The following is a 27587-nucleotide window of genomic DNA, read 5'->3' on the forward strand; positions in this document are numbered from 1 at the left end:
ACAACAAAATAAGACTATACTTTTGAGACGGATGGAGTGTTTGATATGCATTAAAAAAAATCCAATATATACACGTCAACATAAGCTATATATTCTGCAAGCTTATGAAGATTTAATAATTTAATAAAAAAAATATATTTTTTATATTGTCATCATACTTCTAATAGCTAATATAAAAAATATGAACAAATATTCTCTTCGTTCCGCCTTAATATATACATTTTTTTATTTTCACCTGTCCCGGTTAACTTACACATTTCTTTTTGGGAAAAAATCAATTTTGTTCACAATATAATCAAAACTTATCAATTTTGGTCTCAATATAAAAAAAACTCATTAATTTTAGTCCAAATATGAACAATTTCAATCAATTTTGGTCTCACCGTTAAAAAAACTAACGGAAATTGCTGACGTGGACATGACGGAGGTGACGTGGCAGTTGAGCTGGAAAGTACACGGCCATATTGTTACATGACCATGTATATTTCAATATATAATTACATGGTCATGTTGTTACATGACCATATACAATTATACACGGCCATGTACATTTCTATTTTAGTTTAAAATTTTATTTTTTGGTTATATATATTTTTTTTAAAAAAAAATATTTTGAATTTAAAATAGTTGATATAGTTAAAATGGACAAAATTAATAGTAATTATAATATAATAAAAAACTATCAATTTTAATTCAAATTAAAAATTTATAAGATATATTCTTTTGAAATGTTTTGTCTAAAATTTTATCATTTATAAAAAAAATTTCCTCTTACAAACATCCAATTACACAACTATTTTTTAATTTTGTATATTATAGTAGTATTAAAAATTAATTTATTATTTCAATATAATTAGATGTTTGTAAGATAATTTTTTTTTTTCTAAATAGTAGAATTTTACACAAAATCTTCCACGTACATCCGCCCCTTGCCTGCTGCTGCTTGTGCCAGACTGTGAGATTAATATATACTCTCTTTATCATATAAATTTATGTTTATTTGATCGGACACGATTAAAAAAAAAAAAAAAGTAAAAGAAAAGTGGTACTATTTTATAAAAAAAAATAAATAAATTTGAATGAAAAAGAAAAAATATAAATAAATAAACTGAAAATAAATTTGGATAATAGAGGAGTATTAAAAAAAAAAAAAACGCTAAACGGGTGTTCGAACCAGCAGTTTACGATTTGAAGAAAAATGAAAACCGAAATCGAACCGTAAAAAAACCGGTTTCGGTTTTGGTTTCGGTTCGATGTACCAGAACCGCCAGTTTGAAACGGGAGAACCGGCGGTTCGAAACCGGCTGGGCAAGTGCGTAGCCTGTATTTTATTCTTGGTACATTTTACCATTCGAATCCAGTCTGGTTCCGGAGCCAAGACCAGATTCGTTTCCTTGTCACTACCCAACTCCGGAAAATTTTGTCCTACCGTCATCTTTTCCGGCTTTTAGTCGTATTTTTCTTCTTCGGTCTTCGACGTTTTCCTCCAACACAGGACAGGCCAGGGCAGCTTAGTTGTCGCCGTTCTACAGTTACGTTGTAAGTTCAATCCTTAAGACTATTTTTTCTTTTTTTTTGTTCTGTTATCAAATTTTCGATGCCGGCTGCTATGTTATCTAGGGTTTGAATTGTTTGTTGTTACTTTTGATTATTTTAGATTGATTGGAAGATTAATTTCTATTGTGCACTTAGAATGAAGGTCTCTTCCATACATTGCGGGGGCCAACTTCGTTTTTCTGATATTTCTTTCTCAAGTGAGGGTTCTTAATAGCTGAATCGTTACGTTTAGCCACTTCGAATGAATTTACGATTTCGATAGTCTGTTTGTTATTTGTTCTGATTTCACACTTCGCATCCACCGTTACTTACATTATATGCATATGTATGTGAATTATACCATAGCATATATTTATTATCTGTTCGCATAATTCTTTTTCAAGATTTATAATGGAACGTAGTCATTACATGATGGTTAGTCTAACTTCTTTAGGAAGAATGTTAGATAGATGTGTCTTGAGCGATGGGAAGGCTTGAATTGGTGAATTTCATGGAAAGTGCCTACAGAAGTGTGGTCAGGCATAAGGATATGCTTTTATAGTGTATTTGTCACTGGTGGCAGTAATTAAGATTCATATGATAGGTTGGGATCAAGGAAGCCAGGTCTGTTCTGTTTCAACCAACTCTGTTTGCTGGTGAGGAGAATACAGTCAATTCCTATAAGGGAAAAGATAGAGGGATGAAAGTAGTATCGAGCCTGTTGGGTTAGAAAGTGGAATCTTTGTGGACTCGGATTTTATTTTTCCTCTAGCAAAGAAAATTGTTTGTGGATTGGCATTTGCACATGAAAGCAATTATGAAGATGAAGTTTCTTGACTTCTGCACTTTGTGAAGCAGAATCTTTCCTAGCCAAGGCCAAAAGTTAGCTGAATTATTAGAAGCCAAAAGAATAATTGCTACATGGCTTCAATTTCCTGTATTTGACTCTCCTTTAGCTTGTTTCCAAGCTTACTTTCAGTAGGCAGAACATGGGGTAGTGGCAACAATCCATTATCATTGGAGGATTTTGTTTGGGCAAACCACTAGGACTTAATGGATGATTAGTGAGAGGAACCACTAACAAGAGTTGTAGTGAAGTTGCTATCTAGGAGTCGCCTTGTGGGTCCATAAAACAAAAGATTTAATGGCATTTTGGGATCTCTTTGTGCTAAAGAGTGTGGATCAGGGTGATACTACCTTTTTGGATGGGGCCCTATAGCGAGACAGTGACTTCCAATGAATATGTAGTGACACTAGCTGATTCTCAAGGAGGTATGGAGCCACAAAATGCTTGAGGCCGCAGAGTATGAATTCAAGATCCAAGATGGCTAGCAGAGTTTGACTAACCAAGCCTAAATTTTTTTAGTCTGCTTGTTCTGCTCTACTTTACTTGCAAGATGCAACTTTCTCTCATTTCCTGCATTCTCTTCAGTGATATGACTCTTTACACACATCCTTGGTCAATTATCTAGATAGCTAAACTAAGTTTCCACTAGTCTCAGTAAGGCCCTCAAGGATTATGTTATTTACATGCTGAAAGTGGTACCATTGCTGACAAGAAGAAAAAAACAAAAAAATAAACATCCCAACCAAGGATAGAGATGCTGTAGGTGATGGATGTTTTCTTTAACAAGTGGCAAGAATTGAACCAAAATTTTGTTGAAGTCACAAAATGGTATTGTGGAATTGTGGCTTGAAAGAATTTTCCCGAGTTTTAGCACAGGCATGATAACTATGATTAATCTTAGCCGAGATATGGTTAATCAGCTTTTCGAAGCCATGGAGCCGCCGCCACCTTCTTCAAGACGATGTATAATGGTGCATGGACGCAGGCTTACTCTACAATAGACCTCTCCTGACATGTGTAGCAGAAGAATGAAGTGCTGGGCTTGAGGTGGAAATAGATTATAATGTATATTTGAAGATTAGAGCCTTGTGATTTGAGAAGATAATTTCCTCCTTTGAATTCAATGTCAATATGTGGTGCTTGATGGAATTCCTGTATTGAAAAGCTTGGAGAGCTAGTTAATGCATGGTGGCGGGGTGGTAACAACCCCTGAAATGCTGGGGAGTAAAGTGAATTAAGGCTACAGAGATTGAGGAAGCTGGGAAGCATTGTTGTCATATGGCACTTATTGTTCAATTTATTAGTTCACTAAATACGAATGTGGGATTCCAGTCAGAGTGCAGATGGAAATTAACCATCTGCAGTCTTTATACACACACACACACATGCAACTACACACACATGATAAACCTCAAGCTCTCTCTTTCAAATTTTCTTTATTGTATATTCCCAACGATTTCCTATAGAAATACATTGTTTGCTCTCCCAAAACATTACATCAACTTTGTAAAGACAAAACACAAACTAAACACACCCTTGTATTTTTGTTGTAAAATGCAATAATTATAATGCCTTTCTTTTTATATGTATTTTTCAATGTATTTTATTATTTTCTTATTGTATTTTAAATTACAATTTTTTTTTACTTTTACAGTTATACAAAATCTAATTTATATATTTTCTGTAATTATTTGTCACAACATCAAACCTATAACTATATAGTTAATAATGTGTAGACATGAGCTTTGAATGTGTATCTTTATCGTTGCAAGTGTATGTAGATGATGATGTATTGTGACTTGCGTCCCCTTTGTTTTACTTAGGGTTTCACCAGCTTTAAAAAGCGTGAAGGGACATATTACTAATGGCTGGCGACCTTTTTCAAGATTTGCCACCCCCAACGGCTGCACAACCACAACAAACTGTACATTCTTCAAGTAACAATACCTGTGAAGAACCTTCCCAACCGCCACCATCAGAATGCCTTCCGCTCCCAAGATCTGCACTAAAGAGTGCTCTCAAGCGCCCAAAGCTCCTGCCTGAATCACAATCTGAAGGTTCTTAAAATTTTTCTATTACTCGTCTTGCTTCTAGCCGTATGTGATTGTGCCCTATTTTGAAATTTGTTTCCACTGAAGCTTGTGTCTTAAGTTTAGGAATATATGAAATGTTAGGTTATGTATTTTTGGGGGAGAAAGGTGATGGTACGTTCTCTTTCTGCCCTCTTAAATTTAAACAGAGGTGTGATTGTTATTTTGAGGTTTTTTGGATTTGAAGTTTTTAATGGAAAATAGGTTTTGAATGTATATTTTAAATAAAAAAAAAAGGTTTGGAATGTATTATACATGAAAAATAAGTATTGCATGCGATGTTTTGAAGGAAGGAGGTTTTAGATGTGATCTTTTGATTGGAAAATAGTTATCGGATGTGGTATTTTATATGTGAGAATATTTTAATGTAGATTGCTACTTTGCTAGTGTGGAAACAAGATCCCAAACACAAAAAACACACATAATATTTAGGAGATTGCTTTTAGGTTTTTCTGATATTTCATGATTTTTGTCTTTGAGTTTCTTTTCATTGTATTGTTGACAGTTAATGTTTCAAATAATTGATGAAACTTTACTGATTCATGTTGGATTTGGCAGTTTCAGACCATTATTGAATCAGGAATAGGTAAACATACCTTTTTTTTTTTTTTTTTTTTTTTTCTGTACTCATTTTGATTTTAAATGATATTTTTGGTGCATGTAACCGAACTATTTCATTATTATTTCTTTCCTTGTAAATAGTTGCAGAAGATTGTTAATGGAATATGTTTCCCTTTATTCTCCTGAAAATGATGTTTTCAGTAATACACACTTAAGGGGATCCTGTGTTAATAACATCTTGCCACAATTATGCTTATTAAAGTGTGCTTATACAAGTAACTGCCAAGTGACTTGTCTAAAATGCAGCTGCTCCTGCAAAACGTCTGAGATTCAAAACAACAACGGATGCCTCTGAAAAACAAGTAATTGATGCCATGCAGAAAATATCTTCCCACATAAAGAACCCATCAAAGTTCAGAAAGGCATCAAAGCTAGCCATACAGCTTATTCAAGCTGGCAGCCTCCAGGAGGCAACTAAAGATCAGTTCTTTGCCATACTTGAAGCTGCCATGTTGTCATTGACCGCTTGTAATGAACCCACTTTACGAGCTGACTATCATGCTCTGTTCTCTGCAGCTCAAGATGTAGCTGATGTAAGCTTTCAAGTTCATGTGGTTACATCTCTACTGTCTATGAGGTCCTATTATTACTAAATAAAAATCTAACCTGCAGTGCCTTAGCAAGAAGCAACAAGATCTGTTAGAGTTGTGGATAATTCGGGCAGTTTGGGCAAATGATCTTTTCACAGATGACAGCTTTGTGGTGAGCTTTGATACTTTTATTGAACCTTGTGGTGGTTGTGTTCAGTCAGTCACTATTATGTCTTATGCTCTTATTCACTTCTATGGGTTTTTTTTGTTTTTTCATCTTGGCTTTATAAAATATATGGTATATTTTTACCATCTAACTTCTTAATGTGTAACCTGTTTCGGAGCATGTATACCCCTGTAAGAGTACCTAAATATTGCAGTGCCTTTGTCATTTGGATATATGCAATAAATGTAACAAGTTGATTGATGATCAACCTAGAAAAAGTTCATTTTCAAGCTATAGTATCCAAGTTATGGATGGATGGTATTCACCCCTTTAGGGAAGTGTGGGAGGGAGGGTGTGCAATGTGTTGGGAAAATAATATTTCTTCATCTCTATGGATATGTTTCTTTCTTTTTTTTTTACCATAATTCATGAGGTTCTACAGATGTAGTGATTAAATATCTAACAATAGTTTTGTCTTATAAGTACTGTGCAAGAATCAATTCAATATAAGCTTGATGCAAATGCTATCATTTCTCTCTGTTTAGTTCTGAGAAGCCTGTTTTGAAGTATGATGGTTGTGGTGTTGCACTTGATATGGCTGTTTTGTTTGAAATTGAACTGTTTTCTCTCATTAAGGCGATAAGTTATGATGTGTTGCTTAAATATTTAAAGCTTGATCTTTTCTTGTTTTTTATTCTTCCGTTCACTTTAATTTAACATGCTTCTTTCTTTCTCCAAGCATGTTTTCAATATTTATGAGCCATCCTTCTAAACTCACATATTTTAAGATGCCCAAATAAGCAAAATGCTTCTATGACAATGCATGTATTTAACATTGTGTGCAAAATAAAAATAAACACTGAATCACTTGAAAGACCTTTGTTGTTTAATTTTGAAAGAATACCTTCCCTGTTGACAGGAGACTAGTCATCCTGATAGGCTGGCCTTTAGTACTGGATAAGAAATGATATTCCATCATTTTGTGTGTGCCTTTTAATGTAGCTTATGTACTGGATTAGCTATGAAAGGATTTTGCTATCCTTGTGAGCATTTGTTCAGTTATACTTCAGCATGAGTCTATTGTGTAACTTTCAGTATATAAATTATGAGGCTTAATCCAATGTTAAAACTGAATCTTGTGTCATACTCTCCTCTGAATTTTCTCGGAATTGTCTAAAGTATTCCTCCTGTTCGCTGAATTAGCTGTTCTGAGAAGTGGATGTTCACACACTTGTAAGACATTCTGTTATTGGTTGTAAGACATTCTGTTATTTGTCTAGATTTACCCAGTGTTCTTGTGACATTTTTATTCTTAAGATTTGGCTGTCGAATGTTCTGCCTTCTTGGTATTAAATAACAAAGTGTACTCTGGATAACTTGCAACTTTGAAAAAATTCATCTCTCTATGGATTTGGGATGCCATACATGTGTGGTGTGTAGTTCAAATGGTAGACTGTTGAAAGTAACATTCTCCATATAAATATATGGTTATTGCATGATATTCTATTTTCAAATTAATCGTATCTCTTATGTATAAACATTGTGTCAACTTACTAGTTGTTACCTCACCATGAATATATGATACTAATAATTATGATGACATTTGGCTTTAATGTTATCTTTTGTTTCTCCAGCAATGGGACTGGATCTCAGACATGGCTTATATTTGGATTTTTATTTTTATTTTTAGTTCTCAAAAGCTACTGGGAGAATCAAAGAAGCCATATCTGCTCTTCCATTTTCAAATAAAGATGATGATGTCGAAGAAGCCACGGCCCTTGAAGATGAGATTGATGATGCTAGTGCAGATGCACAGTTAAACAAGGAACCTTCACCTGTTAGGTCTCATGGTCATGATGAAGAAGAGCTAGATCCTTTTGGATTGGATGCTCTAATATCGAATGCACCTACAAAGGCAGAGAAAAGAGAGGCGAAGGAGGTTCCATCCAACAGCAGACAAGATGATGAAGTATATAACCGGAGAATTCTCAAGTCACGGAGAGAAGCACTGATTTCTTGTTTAGAGATTGCAGCCAAGAGATACAAAACCCCATGGTTAATCGGCTTTCCACCCACTGTTCATGAGTCCTCTATGAAATTTTCTAATGCAGCTTACATGTGGTTTGCAGGTGCCAAACAGCGATTGACATCCTAGCGAAGCACGCATTTGATAATATATCAAGATTCACCGCCCGACAGAGGGATGCCATTGAGAAACTTTGGAATTCTATCCGGGAACAGCTCAACCGTAGAAAGCAAGGAAAGTCTGTATCTGGCAAGCTGGATGTGAGCGCATTCGAATGGCTCCAGCAGAAATACTCAACTGAGAAGATCAGCATTCGACATTCTGTTGGAGGCAGTGGGGATCGTCGCTGTGAGCAGTGGCTTGGTTGACACCACATCAACGGTAATATCTGTATCTGTAGAAATATTCCATGCTTATGCTTAGATGTTCATTTAAAACAATTGATATGGAGACATTACAACTTACATTGGTATTATGGTCTGCCAAATTTGTGCTTTAGATGTGTTCTCCACTCTGGATATATGATTTTAATTATTCAATCTTGGTCCAATTTTACATATGATGGAATTTGCATCATAGTAAGTATTATTTTAGTGTTTGAATAAAATGTGCCATTTTTATTTTTATTTTTTGTATTATAGTTACAAGATCTTTTTTTTTTTTTTTGAGCTTTAAATTCTGTTGGTCTATAAAGTTCAGCATAAGTACTAATATATCATTTCTATTTTAATATAACTACAAGAAATTTTTTGTATGAATTTTATTAAATTAACATTTGTGTTGATAAAAAATGTGCGTAGAACTCTTATTTTGTATTTCAATATAAGAATTTTATGCATCACTTTGACTTATATGTATAACATTATAGTATTATTTGTTGATTTTAAATTTAAAAATTTAAATCACTACTGTTCAATATTTATGATTTTTAATAAAAATATTTATTTTTATTATAAAATATGGTATCAAAATTCAAATTAAAATCTCAATTGTTAATAAAAACAATAAAAAATAACATGGGCAGCTATATAGATTGATGAATTTAAATGTATAGTCTAGATGTAGGCAAGTTAGAGAAAATTTATGAATTTAAATTTTTGTGTTGTATTTATAATATAATAGTATCGTTTTTTTTTTAAAAAAAATAATAAATTTCATGCTGATATTTTCAGTAGGATCTGATTAGTCTTTCTCCTTATATTTAATTTGTCATGTCTCTTAGCCAAGGATTTTTTTTTTTTTTTTTTTTTTTTTTTTTTTTTTTAATGACGTGTGCGCACTCGATAAACCCCCGGTCGAACCTAATACCCTGCAACTTAGGCCCGAGAAACAAATCACACTAGACTAATGATGTGTAGCAGGTGACATGAGGCAAGGATAAATTTTGATTTATCTTTGGAGGTGTTTAACAATTAATTTATTTAATAATTTTTTTAATTTATTTAATAGTTTTACCGGCTTGATTTGTCAAATTATTATTATTCTCTAAATATATATATATCTATAAAAAATATTCACTTCTCATTTATATAAATAGTTTTACACAGTTTTTAATTATATGTTATAATATTATATTTATTTATAAAAATATTATAACTACTTGCTCAATTTATTAAATGGTTTTTTTTTTTTAATTTTATTAATTTACTAATATTTTTATTTTACGTGACAATCAATGGATATAATGCTATTGTCTAACCCAAATGAGCATTTTGTGGACAAAAGAAATAATAATTATTTTAATATATTTTATTTTTGTTAAATTATAATTTTATATTAACAAAATTTCAAAGTGATTGAAATTATTAAGTCTTATATATATTTTATCTGTAAAAAATATATATTTCTTAAAATTAAGGTAAAATAAAATTATTAATATATTTTTATATATAAGTTTTATTACAAGTCAAAGACATAAGTCCACTCCAAAGAGTTATTACATAAATTTTATTTTTAAAAGGAACAAAATAGAATAATTTTATTAAAAATTAAGTGTAATAAAATAATAAATTAATCAATAATATTAACATAATAAAATATATCTAATATTAAAAATATCACTATATTTACTTCACAAATGTCATTATATTTATATTATAAAAGACTAATATAAGTATTTCTGTCATTTTCTATGTATTGATATAATAATTAAGATTCAAATATCGTAATTTTCTTATAAGAGGGAAATAATTATTTTTTTATAATATATATTAGAAAATAACATTATAATATTTTATAATTTCTAATAGCAAATAACAAAAAATCTACATATTAAAATAAAGTAACTAAATATTGTAAAAATAAAATATAAAATATTTTTAATTGTCAGTTATATAAATATAGTATTTTATAACTTATATATTAATATGTAAACAATTATAAATATAACGTTAAAGTAGATTTGATATAATTTATTTAATTGAAGAAATAAATTAACATGCGACAAAGAAATTGAGAAAATTATTGATAGTATAATATTTATATTTAAACAGTAGAAAATCAGTTTACGAATATCAAAATAGATTCAATTAATAATGTAACTAGTGTGTTGATTCGTACATTGCACAGTTTGTATAAATTATTGAAATAATATTAGATAAATAGTTTTTTATATTGGTAAATATCTTACGGGAATATACAAAGATTTTTCAAACCAATCAACAATTAATACAAAATTCACTATGTGGCGATTTCTCGGTTGTGCCCATGAAGGTGGAACTGGTACTATAAATATATAAACACAGTCTATAAAAGTGTCAACAAACTTCTGCATTAACTATACTCTATTTTCTTGTCATATATTTAAAGCAATTATTAGTATGGTAAAATAATTAATAATAAAGTAATATATGTATATATGTATATATATAATATACCCGATCTTGTAAATCTTTGAAATAAGATGGATGACATCGAAAGATGAACTCAGATTGTTTGTGTGGCAAATTTAAATTTATATTTCCGGTACCATCTTTCACGGTCAAGTTAACATCATATCTACATTGAAAATTGTATATAAAATATAAATAATCCCTCCGTCCAGTCAGAAAGTATACACATTTCTATTATGGGACGTCCAATCACAAAGTAACTATTTCATTAAATATTTCATTTTTTCCACAAATACCCCTACTTTACATCACATCATTACTTTTATACCAAAAAAGTAAGGATAAAAATGTCATTTTACTACTTTTACCTACCCACTATAATTAAAATACTATTATTCCTTAATCTCTGCGGCAAAAGTAATTGTATACTTTTAGCTTGGACGGAGGGAGTATAATATAAATAAAATATTGCGATGTATTTATATATTTGATGATATATTATCTTAAATTTGTTTCAGCTGTATCGTTGCAATGCATACATACCATTTTTGTGAAGTTAGTTTCACATAGATTTATGCAATTGTTACAAGTGGCAGTCCAGAGAGTTTAAATATCAATATGCTGAATTTGTCTAATAATACAGAAATTTTAACCTTTATATAAAAAATAAGAAAATTAAAATTATGAGTTGAATAAATTAATTGTAAAAATAAAGTAAAGAAAACTTATTACTGGTTAATATTTGAAATCAAGTTCCTTCTGCATTTGAAATTTGAATTAATTTTGAGGTGGGTAATGAATTCGTACCCAAAAAATGATACCAACATTTTTGGTTTTTTTATCATTGTTGTACCTACAAAAATAATAATAATAATAATAATAATAATAATAATAATAATAATAATGCATACCAAGAAAGCAGTGAATCTTTTCGTTCATTCTGTCTGCTAATAAAATAGTGCTTCTGAATTATTCGCAATTATTGTATATTTTTGTTAATAGCTCGGTTTGAAAAAAAAAATATTCCACAATAACAAAAACAACAACAATAATAACAACAATAACAACATTAATAATAATAATAATAATAATAATAATAATTAGAATATTGATTAAATTATGCAGGCACATCAAATATCATATGCAAGAATTTAGATTCATTAACGCCCACCGGTGAAGACTATAACATTAAAGTACAACCGATAAGAATTACTTAGTTCACAAGTTTAACTTACAAGAATAAAATAATTAGACTAGTCGTGTCCACATCAAGGTATAACTTTCTTTTAGGGATTTTACATGGAAGGAGTTATATTTGATGCTGACAATGTCATTTCTGCCACTACTCTTCGCGAAGGAGATTTATATAGAATATATAATGTAAAAATTATAATGGCCCCACAAACTTATAAATTTCTTCTGCATTCATATAGATTGTTGTTAGGGCAAAATTCAATATTAGAAAAAATAAATGCTCCTAATAACGAGTACCCTCGCCACTTCTTCAACATATCGAGCTTTTGAAATCTAAGTCGACATGCGTATGATGAAACACAACTATTTGGTATGAAATTCTATTTTTTTTAATTTAGTTATATTTTTTATTTTTTCATTTTTCTCTAATACATGAAACAATGTAGATATATTTGACATTGTTGCATATGCGGCGCCTTCATTCCATAATTATTACGGACAACTTACCAGAGAGATTTTTCTTCTAGATACAAGGTATTACTTATAAATATATATATTAATTATTAATATATATTTATGTTAAATAAACCTAACATATTTTATACTTATAATAATAATGAGTATGTCAGTTGTACGGATGATTTTATATGATCAATTAGCAATGCTGGAATGACAAATATTATTTCAAGATTTTCAACATAACAATGTCATTGCAGTATGCACAGTTATTGTAAAAGACTCATTTGGTATGATTATTGATATTATTATTATGATTACTGATATTATTATTATTATTATTATTATTATTATTATTGATATTATTATTATTATTATTATGGTAAATTATTTTTTTAGTCCCGTAACTAGACCTCCTTATTATTTTAGTCCCGTAAGTGGAGCCTGTCGCAAACTAGTCCTATAAGTGAAAAATTTTCGATGTTTTAGTCCTCCGGCGCCGGAGATGCCCGCTTAGCTCGCCGGAGGTGACGTGTCCGCCAGGTATCGCTGACCTGGCTGACACGTTGATTTTTTATTTATTTTTTCATTTTTTATAATTGTTTTTAAAACTTATTTTAAATTTTATTTGTATTTTTTATTTTTTTTATTTGATCCAATTTTTAAAAAAAATTAAAAAATTAAAAATAAATAAATAAATCCACGTGTCTGCCAGGTGTCCCTGACCTGGCGGGACACCTGGTGGACACGTCACCTTCGGCGAGCCACGCGGGTGTTTCCGGCGCCGGAAGACTAAAAAAGCGAAAAAATTTTACTTATGGGACTAGTTTGCGACAGACTCCACTTACATGACGAAAATGATAAAGGGTCTAGTTACGGGACTAAAAAAAACAGTTTACCCTTATTATTATTATTAATGTTGTTATTGTTGTTATTATTGTTGTTGTTGTTATTGTGCATTACTTTTTTTAAACCGAACGATTCACAAAAATATACAATAATTGCGAACATGAACGGAAAGATTCACTGCTTTCTTGGTATGCATTATTATTATTATGTACAACAATGATAAAAAAAAAAAAAAAACCACAAATATTGGTATCATTGTTTGCTTACAAGAATTCATTACCCACCTCAAAATTAATTCAAATTTCAAATGCAAAAGGAATTCGCATAGGTGACTTCAAACATCAACTAGGAATAAGTTTTTTTTACTTTATTTTTATAACTAATTTATTCAACTCATAATTTTAATTTTCTTATTTTTTATATAAAGATCAAATTTTTTCGTATTATTAGAGGAATTTAGCATATTAATGTTCAAATTCTCTGGACTGCCACATATAACAATTGCATAAATCTATGTGAAACTCACTTCACAAAGATGGTATGTATGTATTGCAGCGATACAGTTGAAGCAAATTTAAGTTAATATATATCATCAAATTTATAAATACATCGCAATATTTTATTTATATTATATTTATATTTTATATACAATTTTCAATGTAAATATGATGTTAACTTGACTGTGAAAGATGGTACCGGAAATATAAATTTAAATTTGTCACACAAACAATTTGAGTTCATCTTTCGATGTCATCCATCTTATTTTAAAGATTTACAAGATCGGATATATTATATATATACACGTATACATATACATTACTTTATTGTTAATTAATTTACCATATTAATAATTGATTTAAATATATGACAGGAAAATGGAGCATCATTAACACAGAAGTTTATTGACATTTTTATAGATCGTGTTTATATATTTATAGTACCAGCTCCACCTTCATGGGCACGACTGAGAAATCGCCACATAGTGAATTTTGTATTAATTGTTGATTGGTTTGAAAAATATTTGTATCTTCCCGTAAGATATTTACCAATATAATAAGCTATTTATCTAATTTTATTTCAATAATTTATACAAACCGTGCAACACACGGGTCAACACACTAGTAAAATAATATAACTAATAAGTAACATATAATACCGAAGAATATGTAATTTGTTAGAAATTAAATAACAATCAACATTTTATTGCATCTAACACCATCTGGTAAACAATATTTTTGGTACAGTGATCCGATATACTTAATTTATTACAAATCAAGATCTTTAATCCCGAATGATCTCATATCCTAGATAATGCAACATATAACTGTCCATGACTAAATAAAGATTCGGAAGATATAAACCAACTTTCTTCAAAGATTGTCCTTGTCTCTTATTAATTGTCATCACGAATGCTAATTTTACAGGAAATTGTCTTCTTTTTATTGGGATGATTGTTTGAGTCTCTATCGTAGTAAATACAATCCGTTGTATAAAAAAGACATGTTCAATGACCCGTGATTCTGTCATTATTTGAGCTTCAAGTACTTTTGAACCATGTTTTACAATAGTCAATCGTGTACCATTGCATAAACCCAATAACTGATTTAGATTCCTTAATAGGATAATCGATGCTCCTATTTTAAGTTTCAAAATATTATTTGGTATACCAGAAACTTTCAAAGAATTTATAACCTCTTGGGGATATAAGCATTAGTCTGTATCAGTTTCTCCACCTATACATAAAGAATCAGATGAATAGAATTCGTGAAGATCACCAAGAAACATGAAGAGCATCATTGTATTTATTTCATCAACATCTTCATTTTTCGGCGCCAAAATCGCTCTTTCTTGAAGAAATACATGATCTTTATGCATTTCCTTCAAATCTGGATATGTTTGATTAATAAAAAAGATAGAGCATTCTCTGTATTCGGAATAATAAATGCATCTGGTATCTCTATCCAACTTGATTCGTCCCCATCACCGAAATTTTGGTAAGGTAACTTTTCTTCTCCCAATTTATCCAATTAGCAAATTCATGTATCTCATGAAGTGATTGTGATGATGTATTACATCCAAATAATCGCATATTATGAAGATGTTTTATCGTACACATTTCCCATAAATAATAATTGTGTAAAGATGCTTCAACTATAACATTGTGATTTAGATCTTTTTGGTCATTCACTGAAATTTAAAAAAAAAACATCTAATTTAATAATTATTAGAATGTTAAAGAAAATAACATTATATCTTCTGAATAAATCATATCAATATATTATTAATATATATATCAATTGAATTTACTGGATAGTGTTTTACTTCAATTTGGTTTATTTTTTAATTGATCTTTCAACACCTTTCTCGTCTTTCTAGTTTTGATGTTACACTAGGTCCGCTCAACAAGGCTCATCATACTATATGAACTATGTATGACAGATACACCTAAAAGTGTCGGAAGTTTGAATACATAACTCCATGGTCACGAATTCACCCCGCACCACCAGACTATACCTTACGGGATCTCAGTATTGCTTAATATACTCTAGTTATTGCTTACTATACTCTAGGTATTAAGGATATTTTATAGAATGTTTAAAAAGAAATCTAATAATCCCTTCGCCTCAATTGAAAGGAGTTCTTTGAGATTTTGTAGTAATTAAAAAATAATAATATTTTATTGGTGCTGTAAGAAGTTTTAGCATTTTAATCATTTGATTTTATATATAAGTAATTGTATGTGTAATAACATATTTATAATTAAGCATATGATTACTTCTTTTTTAAAATAACAGAAAACGGATACTTAGTAAAATAGATATTTTGAATTGAGAGAAAAAAAAAATATTAAATAAACATAATAATTTATAAATATCTATGTCACATCAATATATATATTTTCTTTACATTACATCGTTCCCTCTCATCAATACATTATTATTCCAAAATCACAATCATCGACCGTACATAATTAATCAGAAATCATATTTCATTTTTAAAACAATCCAAACTCAATCCAAATCCAACTTCTCAAACCTTAACCAAACATACTCAAGTGTTTATCAATACAATTATTTTCTCTCCATAAAAGTAATATGTTCTTGTGTTTGTGCAAAGTAAGGGCTTTTTTTAAACCAGTTTTTTCAAATTTTACTATTTGGAATTTGTGTTTTTCGAAAATAATATTATTTTGTTTTTTTACAAAATATCTCATCAAATATTATTTTAATGTCAAACTTAAACCAAATTTTCTGAAACTCAACCAAAAGATTACATAACTAAACTAGTAAAATCCCTTAAAGACTTCAATGAAATGATATTATGCCATAAAATTCAAGTAAATAAAAATTTAAAATCAAAATGATGAGAAAAAGAAAAATCAAAATTGGTCTCATTAAAACAACAAATCATCATTTTTAAACTCATTATAAAACTTTCATCAATTTTAGTCATAATAAAAATAATTTTAGTTAATTTTAATCGCACAATTGAAAAAACAACAAAAATATTAATAGAATTAACATAAGAAAGTATTTTACAAAAATAAAAAATTGACTGCCACAAAAAAAAAAAAAAAAAAAAAACAATTGATCATTGGGTGTGTTTATTTGGGAGTTTGGATTTTGAGTTGATACTTGAATAATAAAAATTTTGAATTTGAATAGTTGTATGATGTGATATAAATAGGTGTTATTGTGGTGTTTTGAATATAAAATTGATTTTTAGTATAATATAAAAAAATAAAAAATAGGTGTTTGATTTGATATTTTTAAAGGAAAAAAAATGGGATGAACAGTGGATTGAAAATCTAATCCCAAACAAACACACAAGCATACAAATTAATTACTACCGAAAGTGTTTTTATATTGTGAAATAATTTGAATAAATATTTTTTTTTTATGTGAAATATAAAAAATTATATTAATAATATAAAAATAATAAATATAGATAATATATTATTTTTTTTTAGTAAATCACATTGGGGTGTGTTTGTTTGGAGGTTTGGATTTTGAGTTGGGATTTGAATAGTAAAAATTTTGAATTTGAATAGTTGTATGATGTGATATAAATAGGTGTTGATGTGATGTTTTGAATGTAAAATTGATTTTTAGTATAATATAAAAAATGAAAAATAAGTGTTTGATTTGATGTTTTTGGGGAGAAAAAATTGGATGAATAGTAAAAGAAAAATCCAATCCCTCAAACAAACACACCCTAGCTTCCATCAATAAAGTTTTATTTCTTTTATTATTTATTTTCCATTTTTTCTATCCTTTCTCATATTTCAATTGATTTTAAACTTTTAAATGCCAACAAATGTATAAAATACTATTTTCGTCCCGCATAATTTGTTCCTATTTTTATTTTTCGTCCGTCCCACGTAATTTGTTATTTCTTTTTTCGAAAATATGATTATCCACTTTAATCACATTTTAAGTTTTAAATTTTATAATTTTTTAAATCTTAATTAAACTATTTAGTTATCTTAATCTTAACTCTATAATTATTTTTACTAAATAATAATTATTTCTACTAATGCACTTCTTAATTACATATTAATTACTCTCTTTGGTATTTTAGGAGGGGTATAATTAGTAGATAATTAAGAATGTATTAGTGAAAATAATTATCCTATGATATAAATAATTATAAATTAAGATTAAGATAACTAATTAGTTTAATTAAAATTAAAAAAATAAAATTTAAAAATTTAAAATGAGATTAAAGTGTGTAATCATTTTCCAAGAAAGTGACATGGTACGTGGGACGGACAGAAATGACAACGTGGACATGGTATCTCGGACGGAGAGAATATAATTTACCTAAATTCTTGTATCTACCCTAACTAACCCAAAATATATATGGGACAGAGTGCATATTCTTTTGAAATTGTGCACTATACTTGCTCAAAATTTTTATGAATCAAATTAAGAAAATATTATTGAATACTCATCAAAACATCACACATCATCACAAAATGATTTAATGTTATACCCAAAAAAAAAAAAGAAAAAAAAAAAAAAAGAAGGTTATAAGCCATTTGCATGATATTTATCTTAAATCTTGCATTTAATACTTTCAATTAAGAAAGTCCAAAATAATAATAATAAAAAAAAAGAAAAAAAGAAATTCAAATTTTACTATTTTCTTTGACACATCCTATGGTTTGAAAGGAGTTGGCTTGAATTTAAATGTTTTTATAGATTTGGATAGCTGTGTTCTTTTAGATTTGTAAATTTAATTTTAATTTTGTAGCTATGATCAATATTGATGTAATATATGATAACTGTACTCCCTCCGTCTATACAATAAGTATACATTTACTTTTGGCGCATAGTTTAAGAAATAATAGTATTTTAATTATAGTGTGTAGGTAAAAGTAGTATAATGACATTTATGCCTTTACTTTTTAGTATAAAAGTAATAATGTGATGTAAAGTAAAGATATTTGTGGAAAAAATTGGGATATTTAATAAAATTGTTACTTTGTAATTGGACGTCCCAAAATAAAAATATGTATACTCTGTAGCTGGATGGAGAGAGTATATAACAATATAAAATAGTTGGTAAGTAATAAGTATATATATATATATATGTGAATATGCGTGTGATATTTAATGTATATAATATTTAAAGATATATATATATATATATAGAGAGAGAGAGAGAGAGTACGAGAGAGGTATGAAAAATTAAAGGATAGATGATTTATCCGAATTATGTGTAATGTCCGTTCATAGTTTCAACATATACATATATATACATATATCAGGGATCTTCAGTCCCGGACTTTGACCCGGTACCAGGAGTGTCACACACACATATGTGTATGCATATAGGAGTTAATAGACCCACTATAAAATATCCACATAACATCCACGTTACAGCTACGTAGGCAAGTAGTGTATTTAATTTGAGCAAAATTGAATATTCATCCCAATCAATTTTTTTTTTTTTTAAAAAAATTAGTCTTATTAAAAAATAATTATCAAAATTAATTCTATATAAAATATAAATTATTATTTTTAGTCCAACCATTAAATTTTTAACGAAATATGCTGACGTGACGGTAATAAAAACTGATGTTACGTGTGAGTCGGATCGAACACGACCGTGTTCAAACAGTTTGACATTCCTATTTATTATTTTACAACATGGCCTTCGATCATACTCAGTGTGCCACATTACTTTATATTACAGCCGCGTCAGCATATTTCGTCAGTGGGACTAAAAAGATCATTTATATTTTATATGAGACTAATTTTGATAATTATTATTTAATGTGACTAAAAATTAAAAAATAATGAATTTGATTTGGACTAATATTGACTTTTACTCTTTCAATTTGAATAAATTTTTTTATATGAGGTATATGAATAGTATCGATAATATAAAAAATAATATTTTATATTAACTTTTGTGAAATAATAAAATATATATTAAAAATTATATATATATTTTTTAGAGCAAATAAACCATAAATTATTTTTTGAAATATATTTGTTCATTCAATTTGATTGGGAGTAAAATAGAAATTAAATTAATGAGAGAGAAATAATTTGGAAAAACAAAAATAAAATGAAGAATTTTATGGAAAGACATTTGGTCAAATGCAATTTTATTCTTTTCTAAATCAATATCAATTTTAAAATATTAGATCAAACATAAATTTTTAGTAATATAGTATTAAATATTTATATGAAGGAAAAAAAAATAAATTAGAAGTTAAAATAAAATAAAAAATAGTAAGAAAAATAAAAAAATAAAAAAATGAACATGTAGTATTAATTTATGTCGATCAGGAGTCCCGTTCCAATAAAATGAAATGACAATAATACCCCCAAGATCAAGAACGACAATCTCTCCCTCTCCAGATCCAAAATTCAATTCAAATTCTGCTGTGCTGTCCCTTCTCTTCCAACGGTTACTTCTCCACTCTCTCTCTCTCTCTCTCTACGCCTCTAGATTCTTGTTCTCTCTCCACATCTTCTTCTTCGTCTCCTCCCGCTCTACAACCTATTTCAATCCTTCTTCCTTTCCCCGGTTTCCGCATTCGGCATGAAGCATTTCATGATGCCGAGGAATCCAATCTTGAGGGAAAACCACGACGCTGTTAATGTATCTCCAAACCCTAAATCGAAGCCTACTACCCCAAACCCGCCCTCCCGGAAGCTCAAAACCAGCAAGGAGAACGCTCCGCCGACACCGCCGCCGCCTGCAGATCCCAATTTGCCCACGTCGTCGCCGGTGCTCAAGACCAAGAGTGCGCTCCCCCCTCGCCCTCCACTCAAACGCAAGCTCAGCGTGGAATCTGTCGCTTCCGATTGTGCGCCGGCTGGGACTTCATCGGATTCTGGTGTCAAGGTAGTATGAATTTTCCTTTGTGTTTACTGCTGCTACTATCTGATTTTTTAAAATTCTGGTTCGTCGTATTTAAGATTCAACTTAACAGATGATAGTATTAAACAAGATAACCTAATTTGTGTTTAATTTGTACCTTAACTGCATATGACATTAGGTAATAGTGCGTGTGCGTCCACCGAACAAGGAGGAAGATGGAGGAAATGTAGTTCAGAAAATTACAGAAGATTCTTTGACAATATCCGGGCAAACCTTTACATTCGATTCCATTGCAGATATTCACTCAAAGCAGGCAAGATCTGGCTCCTGTTGATCATTTTTTTGGGCCTGGAGAAACTGATACAACATTGTTGTAGCAAGTGGAGCATTTCTGATCATTCGTTTTGATTACTGTGTTGCAGAGTGACATATACGAGCTAATAGGTGCACCTTTGATTGAAAATTGTCTAGCTGGATTCAACAGCTCGGTCTTTGCATATGGACAGGTATGGTCATATCTGATTATGGAAATCATTGCAGTGCATTTTTTAATAAAAGTATGGTTTTATAGCAGGGTCACACACAAACATATCTATCTATATTAACTTTCATATGTGAGCTTATTTGATTTTTCAGACTGGGAGTGGCAAGACATACACAATCTGGGGTGCATCAAATGCATTGCTGGATGAAGATCAGCAAGGCTTAGCTCCCCGTGTCTTTCGCAGGCTCTTTGACCGGATTAACAAGGTGAGGCCAAGAATTTCACATATACAGTACTTTATGTGTATTAACATTTTCATACTAGTGAACTTTATTTAACAATTAAGTTTTATAATTTTACTATTCAGGAACAAAAAGAATCTGACAGACAATTAGTGTACATGTGTCGCTGCTCTTTCCTCGAGGTCCCTTTTATGATCACCTAAAAATTTGCTGTTAATGGCCATTCTCCTGTTATCCTTACTGAATACTTTGAGCATCATACTTACAGATCTACAATGAACAAATAACTGATTTATTGGATCCCAGCCAAAAAAATCTCCAGGTAAATCTACACGTATTGCTGTAATTTTTTATAGTTGCTATTTAATTCAATCAGATAAATAATTTTATTTTCTTGTATTCTTGTTCCAGATTAGGGAAGATGTTAAAGCAGGTGTTTATGTTGAAAATTTAAGGGAGGAGTGTGCATCATGTATGGAGGATGTGTCACAACTTCTAATCAAGGTTTGCTAGACTGTGCTTTCGAATTTGATTAATACGATCGAGACATGCCGATGATCATGCTAGTCTTCATCTTATTAGGATGAAATTCATATTTCCAGTTTCATGAATTCAAGTTGTTGAATAAGATCCTTTTATATATAATATTATATTTATTTCATATGCACAGTATCTTATTTTTTTTATTAGTGTTTCAGTTGGGTGACTGGTTTTGCAGTTCTCTTTTTACTTTTATTTTTATCTTGCAGTTGTAGTGATGATCATTTGGCTATTGTGTCCATCAACTGGGCTTTGAGCATTCAACTGGATTTTTATGTATCTGTGCAGGGGTTATCAAACCGTAGAACCAGTGCCACCTGTGTTAATTCTGAGAGTTCTCGATCCCACAGTGTTTTCACGTGTGTTGTTGAATCACGTGGCAAGGTAATTAGATCACTTATTGAGATTATATTGTTGTTTCCTTTGTCAATTCATGTGGTATGCCCTCTACCTTGCCCATGGAATCTCTGTATGTTGATGGGCGAAGTGTGGACCAGGCTGCCATGTCATCTTGGCTCACTTCTTCCTTTATATTTTGGGGTGAACATGTGACGCTCTCACATATTTCAATTGTTTTTTCTTTGTTTCTAATAGACTTGACTATTAAACTAATAATTAACAATCTTTGGTCAAATGGTAATTTTCTTCTCTTTAACTGCAGAGTGCTGCCGATGGTTTAAGCCACATGAGATCAAGCAGAATCAACTTTGTTGATCTTGCTGGATCGGAGAGACAAAAGCAAACAGGTGCGGCTGGTGAGCGCTTGAAGGAAGCAGGGAATATCAATCGGTCTCTTTCACAGCTAGGGTATGATCTCCAAATTGGTTCATCCAGTATTGGACATCTCTTCATATGAAAGTCAAGACTGACTATCGAAAAATGACATGCTGTTTGGTAACCATGGCATTCAGCTCAATCTGTTATTTAGTTTATACAAGTAGAGAGGATAAGTATTGAGAACATCAACTTTCCTGTGATTCCAACTAATAGGCTATGAGATTTTTAATTGAGAATGCTACACTAGTTTGACGATTCTAGTTTTGTGTGTGAAATAGCACAGATTGTCTTTTTTCACTTGCAAGAATAGAGTACTGCATATCACTTCTAGAACTTTGAAGATTTCAGAAATGCCATGCTTATTCCTGAATTCTTCGCATTTTGCAACAATTTGTTTCACTTGGATATGTGTACTTACAAGTGTATAGAATGAGTGTAGATTGATATGACATTCATGTATGGCTGATGTTATTGTCTTTGAGATTTACAGGAACTTGATAAACATCCTGGCTGAAGTTTCTCAGACAGGAAAACAGAGGCACATTCCATACAGAGACTCAAAGTTGACATTTTTGCTACAGGAATCTTTAGGTGGGAATGCTAAGATGGCAATGATATGTGCCATTTCTCCATCTCAAAGGTGATACACAATCATGTTTATTATAAGTTTCCGGACCAATTCTAACTGCACACACATAACTGAGATACTAGGGAGATTCTTGGTTTTGCTGTCTGAAGACTTGTTATGGGGCATTCCAATGGTGATAGAAGTAGGGAAAAGAGACATTGGTCACGATGACTAATGATGATTACAAAATGGTGACATGCATGATGGGGAAAACCATTTAGAGGATGAAAAAAAATTCCTATTGGGTGTGGGGGGCAAGGGTGATGCAACATAATTAAAATGTTTAATTAGCCTTTACTGTTTTTTCCATGATTTTTTTTTTGGTAGATTGGTTCAGACCTGTTAGTTGAAATCTGGTCTTTATAGAGAATATGTGCGATATTTTCCAAGGTGTTTATGCTTCTTGCCTTCTTCACAATTTAAGCACTTCCCTGGTCCCAACTCCAACTCTTAACAGTTTTATACAAATGAAATTGCAGCTGTAAGAGTGAAACTCTTAGTACACTCAGATTTGCGCAACGAGCTAAAGCAATTAAGAACAAAGCTGTTGTTAATGAGGAAATGCAGGAAGATGTTAGTGTCTTAAGAGAAGTGATTAAACAACTTAGAGATGAACTTCACCGAATGAAGGCCAACAATCAAACTGGTCAGGGTGGGGCATATGCAACTGGGTGGAATGCGAGGAGAAGCTTGAATCTACTGAGATATAGCCTCAACAGGCCAATGATGTTACCACATATTGAAGATGATAGCGATGAGGAAATGGAAATAGTGGATACAGATGAAACAATGTCTACTATGCCAGATGAAAAATACATATGTTCACCGAGACAGGATGACAAAAGCACAGACATTAATATGGAAGATGAAACATCAGAAACAGTTCACAAGTCAAATACTATCAGTCCTGGAGCATTGGAAAGACAGTTAAAGACCTCGCAGGGAAAGTCTGAGGTAGCACCCGATGATGGTTCTTGTGGAATGTCTAAAGATGGAGGGGGTTCCGCAGTTATTGAAAATTTGCCAAATGATGATATCTCCGGGAAGCCAACAGAGCAATCTTCCCCAGTGCAACTTGCTGAAGCTGCAGAGAACACACCTGAGAAGTCCGAAAATATCATTGGTGATGGTATAGCTTCTAATGTCGGTGACATCCCTTCTGATGTGTCCCCTCCTCTGAAGTCCCCTGCTCCTACTGTTTCACCAAGATTGAACAGTAATAGAAAAAGTCTCAAGACATCATCCACAGCAATTGCTTCTCAGGGTCTTCTGATTCCAGATAACTTGAAGACTACGATTAAATCTACTGCTAAGCCATTAAATAGTATCCATGCAAATTCTCTCTCCTCCCGAAAATCTTGTTTTGCTTCATCATCAGCTCAATTGGCTGCTACACTTCATCGTGGTCTTGAAATTATTGACAATCAACGCCACAGTCCTGGTCTTAGACGGTCGGCATATAGATTCTCTTGCATGCCAGCTGATATTAAAGCTGTTATGCCAGTTGTCAAAGTTGATGTAGGCATTCAAACTGTTTTATACGATGATGAATCAACGGAAAAGCATACAGAAGACTCTCTGTGTAGCAAATGCAAGACTAGTAGGCTCCAGCAGGAGCTCATTAATGATGGTACTGACGAGAATATGCAGTTAGTACCTGCGAATGAGTCACCATTGCCTAACAAATGCAAAGCACAAGTTCCCAAAGTATGTGACGGTTAATTTTTTAACATTTAACATATTTTTTCTGTTCTAAGTTATTGCCAAATTTTGTTTAACCAATAACTTTCAGGCAGTAGAAAAGGTTTTGACTGGAGCTATTAGGAGGGAGATGGCATTGGAAGAGATATGTTCCAAACAGAATGCAGAGATCATGCAACTTAATCGATTGGTAGAATTCTAAGCATATTAACCGCATTTCATATTATATAAACTATTCTTATATATTCTAATGTTGCTGATAAATGCAGGTCCAGCAGTACAAACATGAGAGAGAGTGCAATGCCATAATTGGTCAAACTCGTGAAGATAAGATTGCTCGACTTGAGAGTCTTATGGATGGGATATTGCCAACAGAGGAGTTCATGGAGGAGGAACTCTTGTCGTTGACTCATGAACATAAAGTATGCATACCCCGCCTGTGTTTCTAAATTTCTAAGAATATAGAAATATATTCTAATACATTCAATTTTGTATGCTCAGATCCTTCAGAAGCAATATGATAATCATCCCGAAGTCTTGAGAACACAAATTGAGTTAAGAAGGGTCCAAGATGAACTTGAAAGATATCAAAATTTCTTTGACTTAGGAGAAAGGGATGTTTTGTTGGAAGAAATACATGATCTAAGGACTCAGTTGCAATTTTATCTTGGTTCTTCAGCCGAGTTAGTTAAAGGAAAAACGCCTCTCCTTCAGCTAACTTCCTCTAGCGGGCTAAACACGGTTCCTGCTTTATCCACCTCTGCAGATCTTACTGAAAATGCTGAGCAGAGACTGGAGCAGGAGAGAATTCTGTGGGCCGAAGCAGAGAGCAAATGGATTTCCCTTGTTGAAGAACTTAGAATGGAACTTGAATCCAACCGATCAATTACTCAAAGACAAAGGCAAGAATTAGATATTGAAAAGAAGTGTTCTGAAGAGCTGAAAGAAGCAATGCAAATGGCAATGGAAGGCCATGCCCGCATGCTTGAACAGTATGCCGAGCTTGAGGAGAAACACATTGAAATGCTCGCCAGGCAGAGGAAGATTCATGATGGAATTGATGATATCAAGAAGGCAGCAGCCAGAGCAGGGGTAAAAGGGGCAGAATCTAGATTTATCAATGCTCTAGCTGCTGAAATTTCAGCACTCAGAGTGGAAAGAGAGAAGGAGAGACAGTACTTCAGAGATGAAAATAAAGGGCTCAAGGCTCAACTGCAGGATACTGCTGAAGCAGTTGAGGCTGCTGGGGAATTACTCGTGCGGCTTAAAGAAGCAGAAGAGGCTATAGCTGCTGCAGAGGTGAGTTCTGCTTTGATTACTGATTCTCACTCATGCTCATAGTTGATTTCTTGTTTTATCACTATATCTTTGAGTTCCTTCATCTAGAACTGCATTTAGAGCATTTTTGGCAAAGTTCACGAAGCAGATAGAACATTGATCCTTTGCACTTGTTCTATGATCAGTTGCTCATTTTTCCCTCTACTTCCAATACTAAGACTTAAAAACTTGCAATTTTATCATGCAAAGTGCCGTATTTGTCAATAGAACTGAAATTTTCCTAACAAAATACTAGGTCTGATCACGAGTTAGAATGTCTAGAAGTTCTGATCGACCGCATTAGTTTGGAGTGCAGCAGATCAAAACAATGAGATTATTTCTATTTATTCAGTAAACTTACTAAGAACAGACACTAACAAATGCTTGTGGGAGAAGACAGGCTAAGATCAGACGCAATATGTTCTTTGCTATAAATAGATTCGACATTAATTCTTCTTCAATCAGTATTCATATGCTCCTGTCAAAATTTGATGATCTTGATCTGTGAATCTTGCTTTGAGCTTGTTTTGCTTCGAACTTTTCTGTCTTTTCTGTGCATAATAATTTCATGCCAAATGCAGAAACGAGCGTTGATGGCAGAGCAGGAGACCGAAACTGCCTACAAAGAGATGGAAAAATTGAACAAACTGCTCGCAGCCGATCACATAATGCAAGAAGATATCAGAGCTCAAGACAGCCATAAAGACAACAACGATGATCAACAATGGCAAGAGGAATTCGCGCCATCATATGGTGTCGAAGATGAGCCATCATCATGGTTCTCCGGCTACGACCGCTGCAATATATAATAATAATAATAAATAAAAACACTCTCGATTCTTTACAGTCCCCCATCACATTTTGTGTGCCATTTGTTGTATGTAACAGTACACAGTAGTAAGTAATACAGTTTGTCGAAAAACAACAACCATGTAGTAACTAAGATGTAGTGAACCAATCTCTGCTCCGAGGAATCTTTGTTGTGGCCCTTTGTATCGAAAGCTTATCAGAAAATTCCATTCGTTGGTTCTCGCGCCGGCTCGTAAGGTTAGGTGTTGAAGTGGCTTTATTCTTGGTTGTCTTGTTGTGCTGATGCTATGTGTGAATCCATTTAAGCCTGTGGCTGCTGTTTGTTTGTTCGGTTCAGTTCAGTTCAGTCGGGGCCCAATCGAATGAGACAGGACGGGGACAAGACGACGACGGGGACCGGACCCGGATGTGAAGTAGTAGCTCAGGTTCATTTATTTGTTTGGTTTTTTCATGTCAAGGGGATAGGGTGCAATCTGAGTTCTCTCTTTAATATTGCCATGGAGACCATAAAACAGGTTGTTTGTGACATTGTCGCCAACTCTTCTCCTTAGATATACTCCCTCCCTCCTTCGCATATTTATCTATCTAAAAAAAATAAAAA

The 27587-nt window shown here is 31.7% G+C and overlaps 2 protein-coding genes across 5 annotated transcripts; both read left to right on the forward strand.

Annotated features, from left to right (window-relative positions):
* Positions 1–1345: 1345 nt before the first annotated feature.
* Positions 1346–8444, forward strand: LOC127253078 (uncharacterized). 4 transcript variants are annotated; one of them, XM_051277506.1, is made up of 6 exons: positions 1346–1539; positions 4207–4440; positions 5341–5627; positions 5707–5796; positions 7481–7845; positions 7920–8444. In XM_051277506.1, the coding sequence occupies exons 2-6, from the start codon at positions 4248–4250 to the stop codon at positions 8182–8184; spliced, it is 1200 nt and encodes a 399-aa protein (XP_051133463.1). In that variant the 5' UTR covers positions 1346–1539; positions 4207–4247; the 3' UTR covers positions 8185–8444. The 4 variants fall into 4 exon arrangements, with proteins under 4 accessions (XP_051133463.1, XP_051133465.1, XP_051133466.1 ...); XM_051277508.1 differs by lacking the exon at positions 1346–1539 and adding an exon at positions 1678–1754; XM_051277509.1 differs by lacking the exon at positions 1346–1539 and adding an exon at positions 5032–5059 and having other exon boundaries at positions 4295–4440.
* Positions 8445–20054: 11610 nt separating this feature from the next.
* On the forward strand, positions 20055–27109 carry LOC127253105 (kinesin-like protein KIN-12B). Its single transcript, XM_051277546.1, has 15 exons — positions 20055–20511; positions 20666–20800; positions 20910–20993; positions 21124–21237; positions 21339–21395; positions 21482–21535; positions 21625–21717; positions 22042–22137; positions 22415–22560; positions 23021–23170; positions 23638–24865; positions 24951–25049; positions 25129–25281; positions 25361–26158; positions 26758–27109. The coding sequence occupies exons 1-15, from the start codon at positions 20206–20208 to the stop codon at positions 26983–26985; spliced, it is 3741 nt and encodes a 1246-aa protein (XP_051133503.1). The 5' UTR covers positions 20055–20205; the 3' UTR covers positions 26986–27109.
* Positions 27110–27587: the final 478 nt, after the last annotated feature.

Source organism: Andrographis paniculata, unplaced genomic scaffold (genome assembly GCF_009805555.1).
Source record: "Andrographis paniculata isolate CXL003 unplaced genomic scaffold, ASM980555v1 Contig49END, whole genome shotgun sequence".
Classification (NCBI taxonomy): Eukaryota; Viridiplantae; Streptophyta; class Magnoliopsida; order Lamiales; family Acanthaceae; genus Andrographis; species Andrographis paniculata.

Bases quoted from the DNA above. Each gene is read 5' to 3' on its own strand.
- LOC127253078 (XM_051277506.1), top strand. From the start codon at position 4,248: ATGGCTGGCGACCTTTTTCAAGATTTGCCACCCCCAACGGCTGCACAA. The intron at 4,441-5,340 runs GTTCTTAAAATT...TCTAAAATGCAG, and splicing joins GCCTGAATCACAATCTGAAG to CTGCTCCTGCAAAACGTCTG. The intron at 7,846-7,919 runs GTTAATCGGCTT...TGTGGTTTGCAG, and splicing joins AAGAGATACAAAACCCCATG to GTGCCAAACAGCGATTGACA.
- LOC127253105 (XM_051277546.1), top strand. From the start codon at position 20,206: ATGAAGCATTTCATGATGCCGAGGAATCCAATCTTGAGGGAAAACCAC. The intron at 20,512-20,665 runs GTAGTATGAATT...ATATGACATTAG, and splicing joins CATCGGATTCTGGTGTCAAG to GTAATAGTGCGTGTGCGTCC. The intron at 24,866-24,950 runs GTATGTGACGGT...AATAACTTTCAG, and splicing joins GCAAAGCACAAGTTCCCAAA to GCAGTAGAAAAGGTTTTGAC.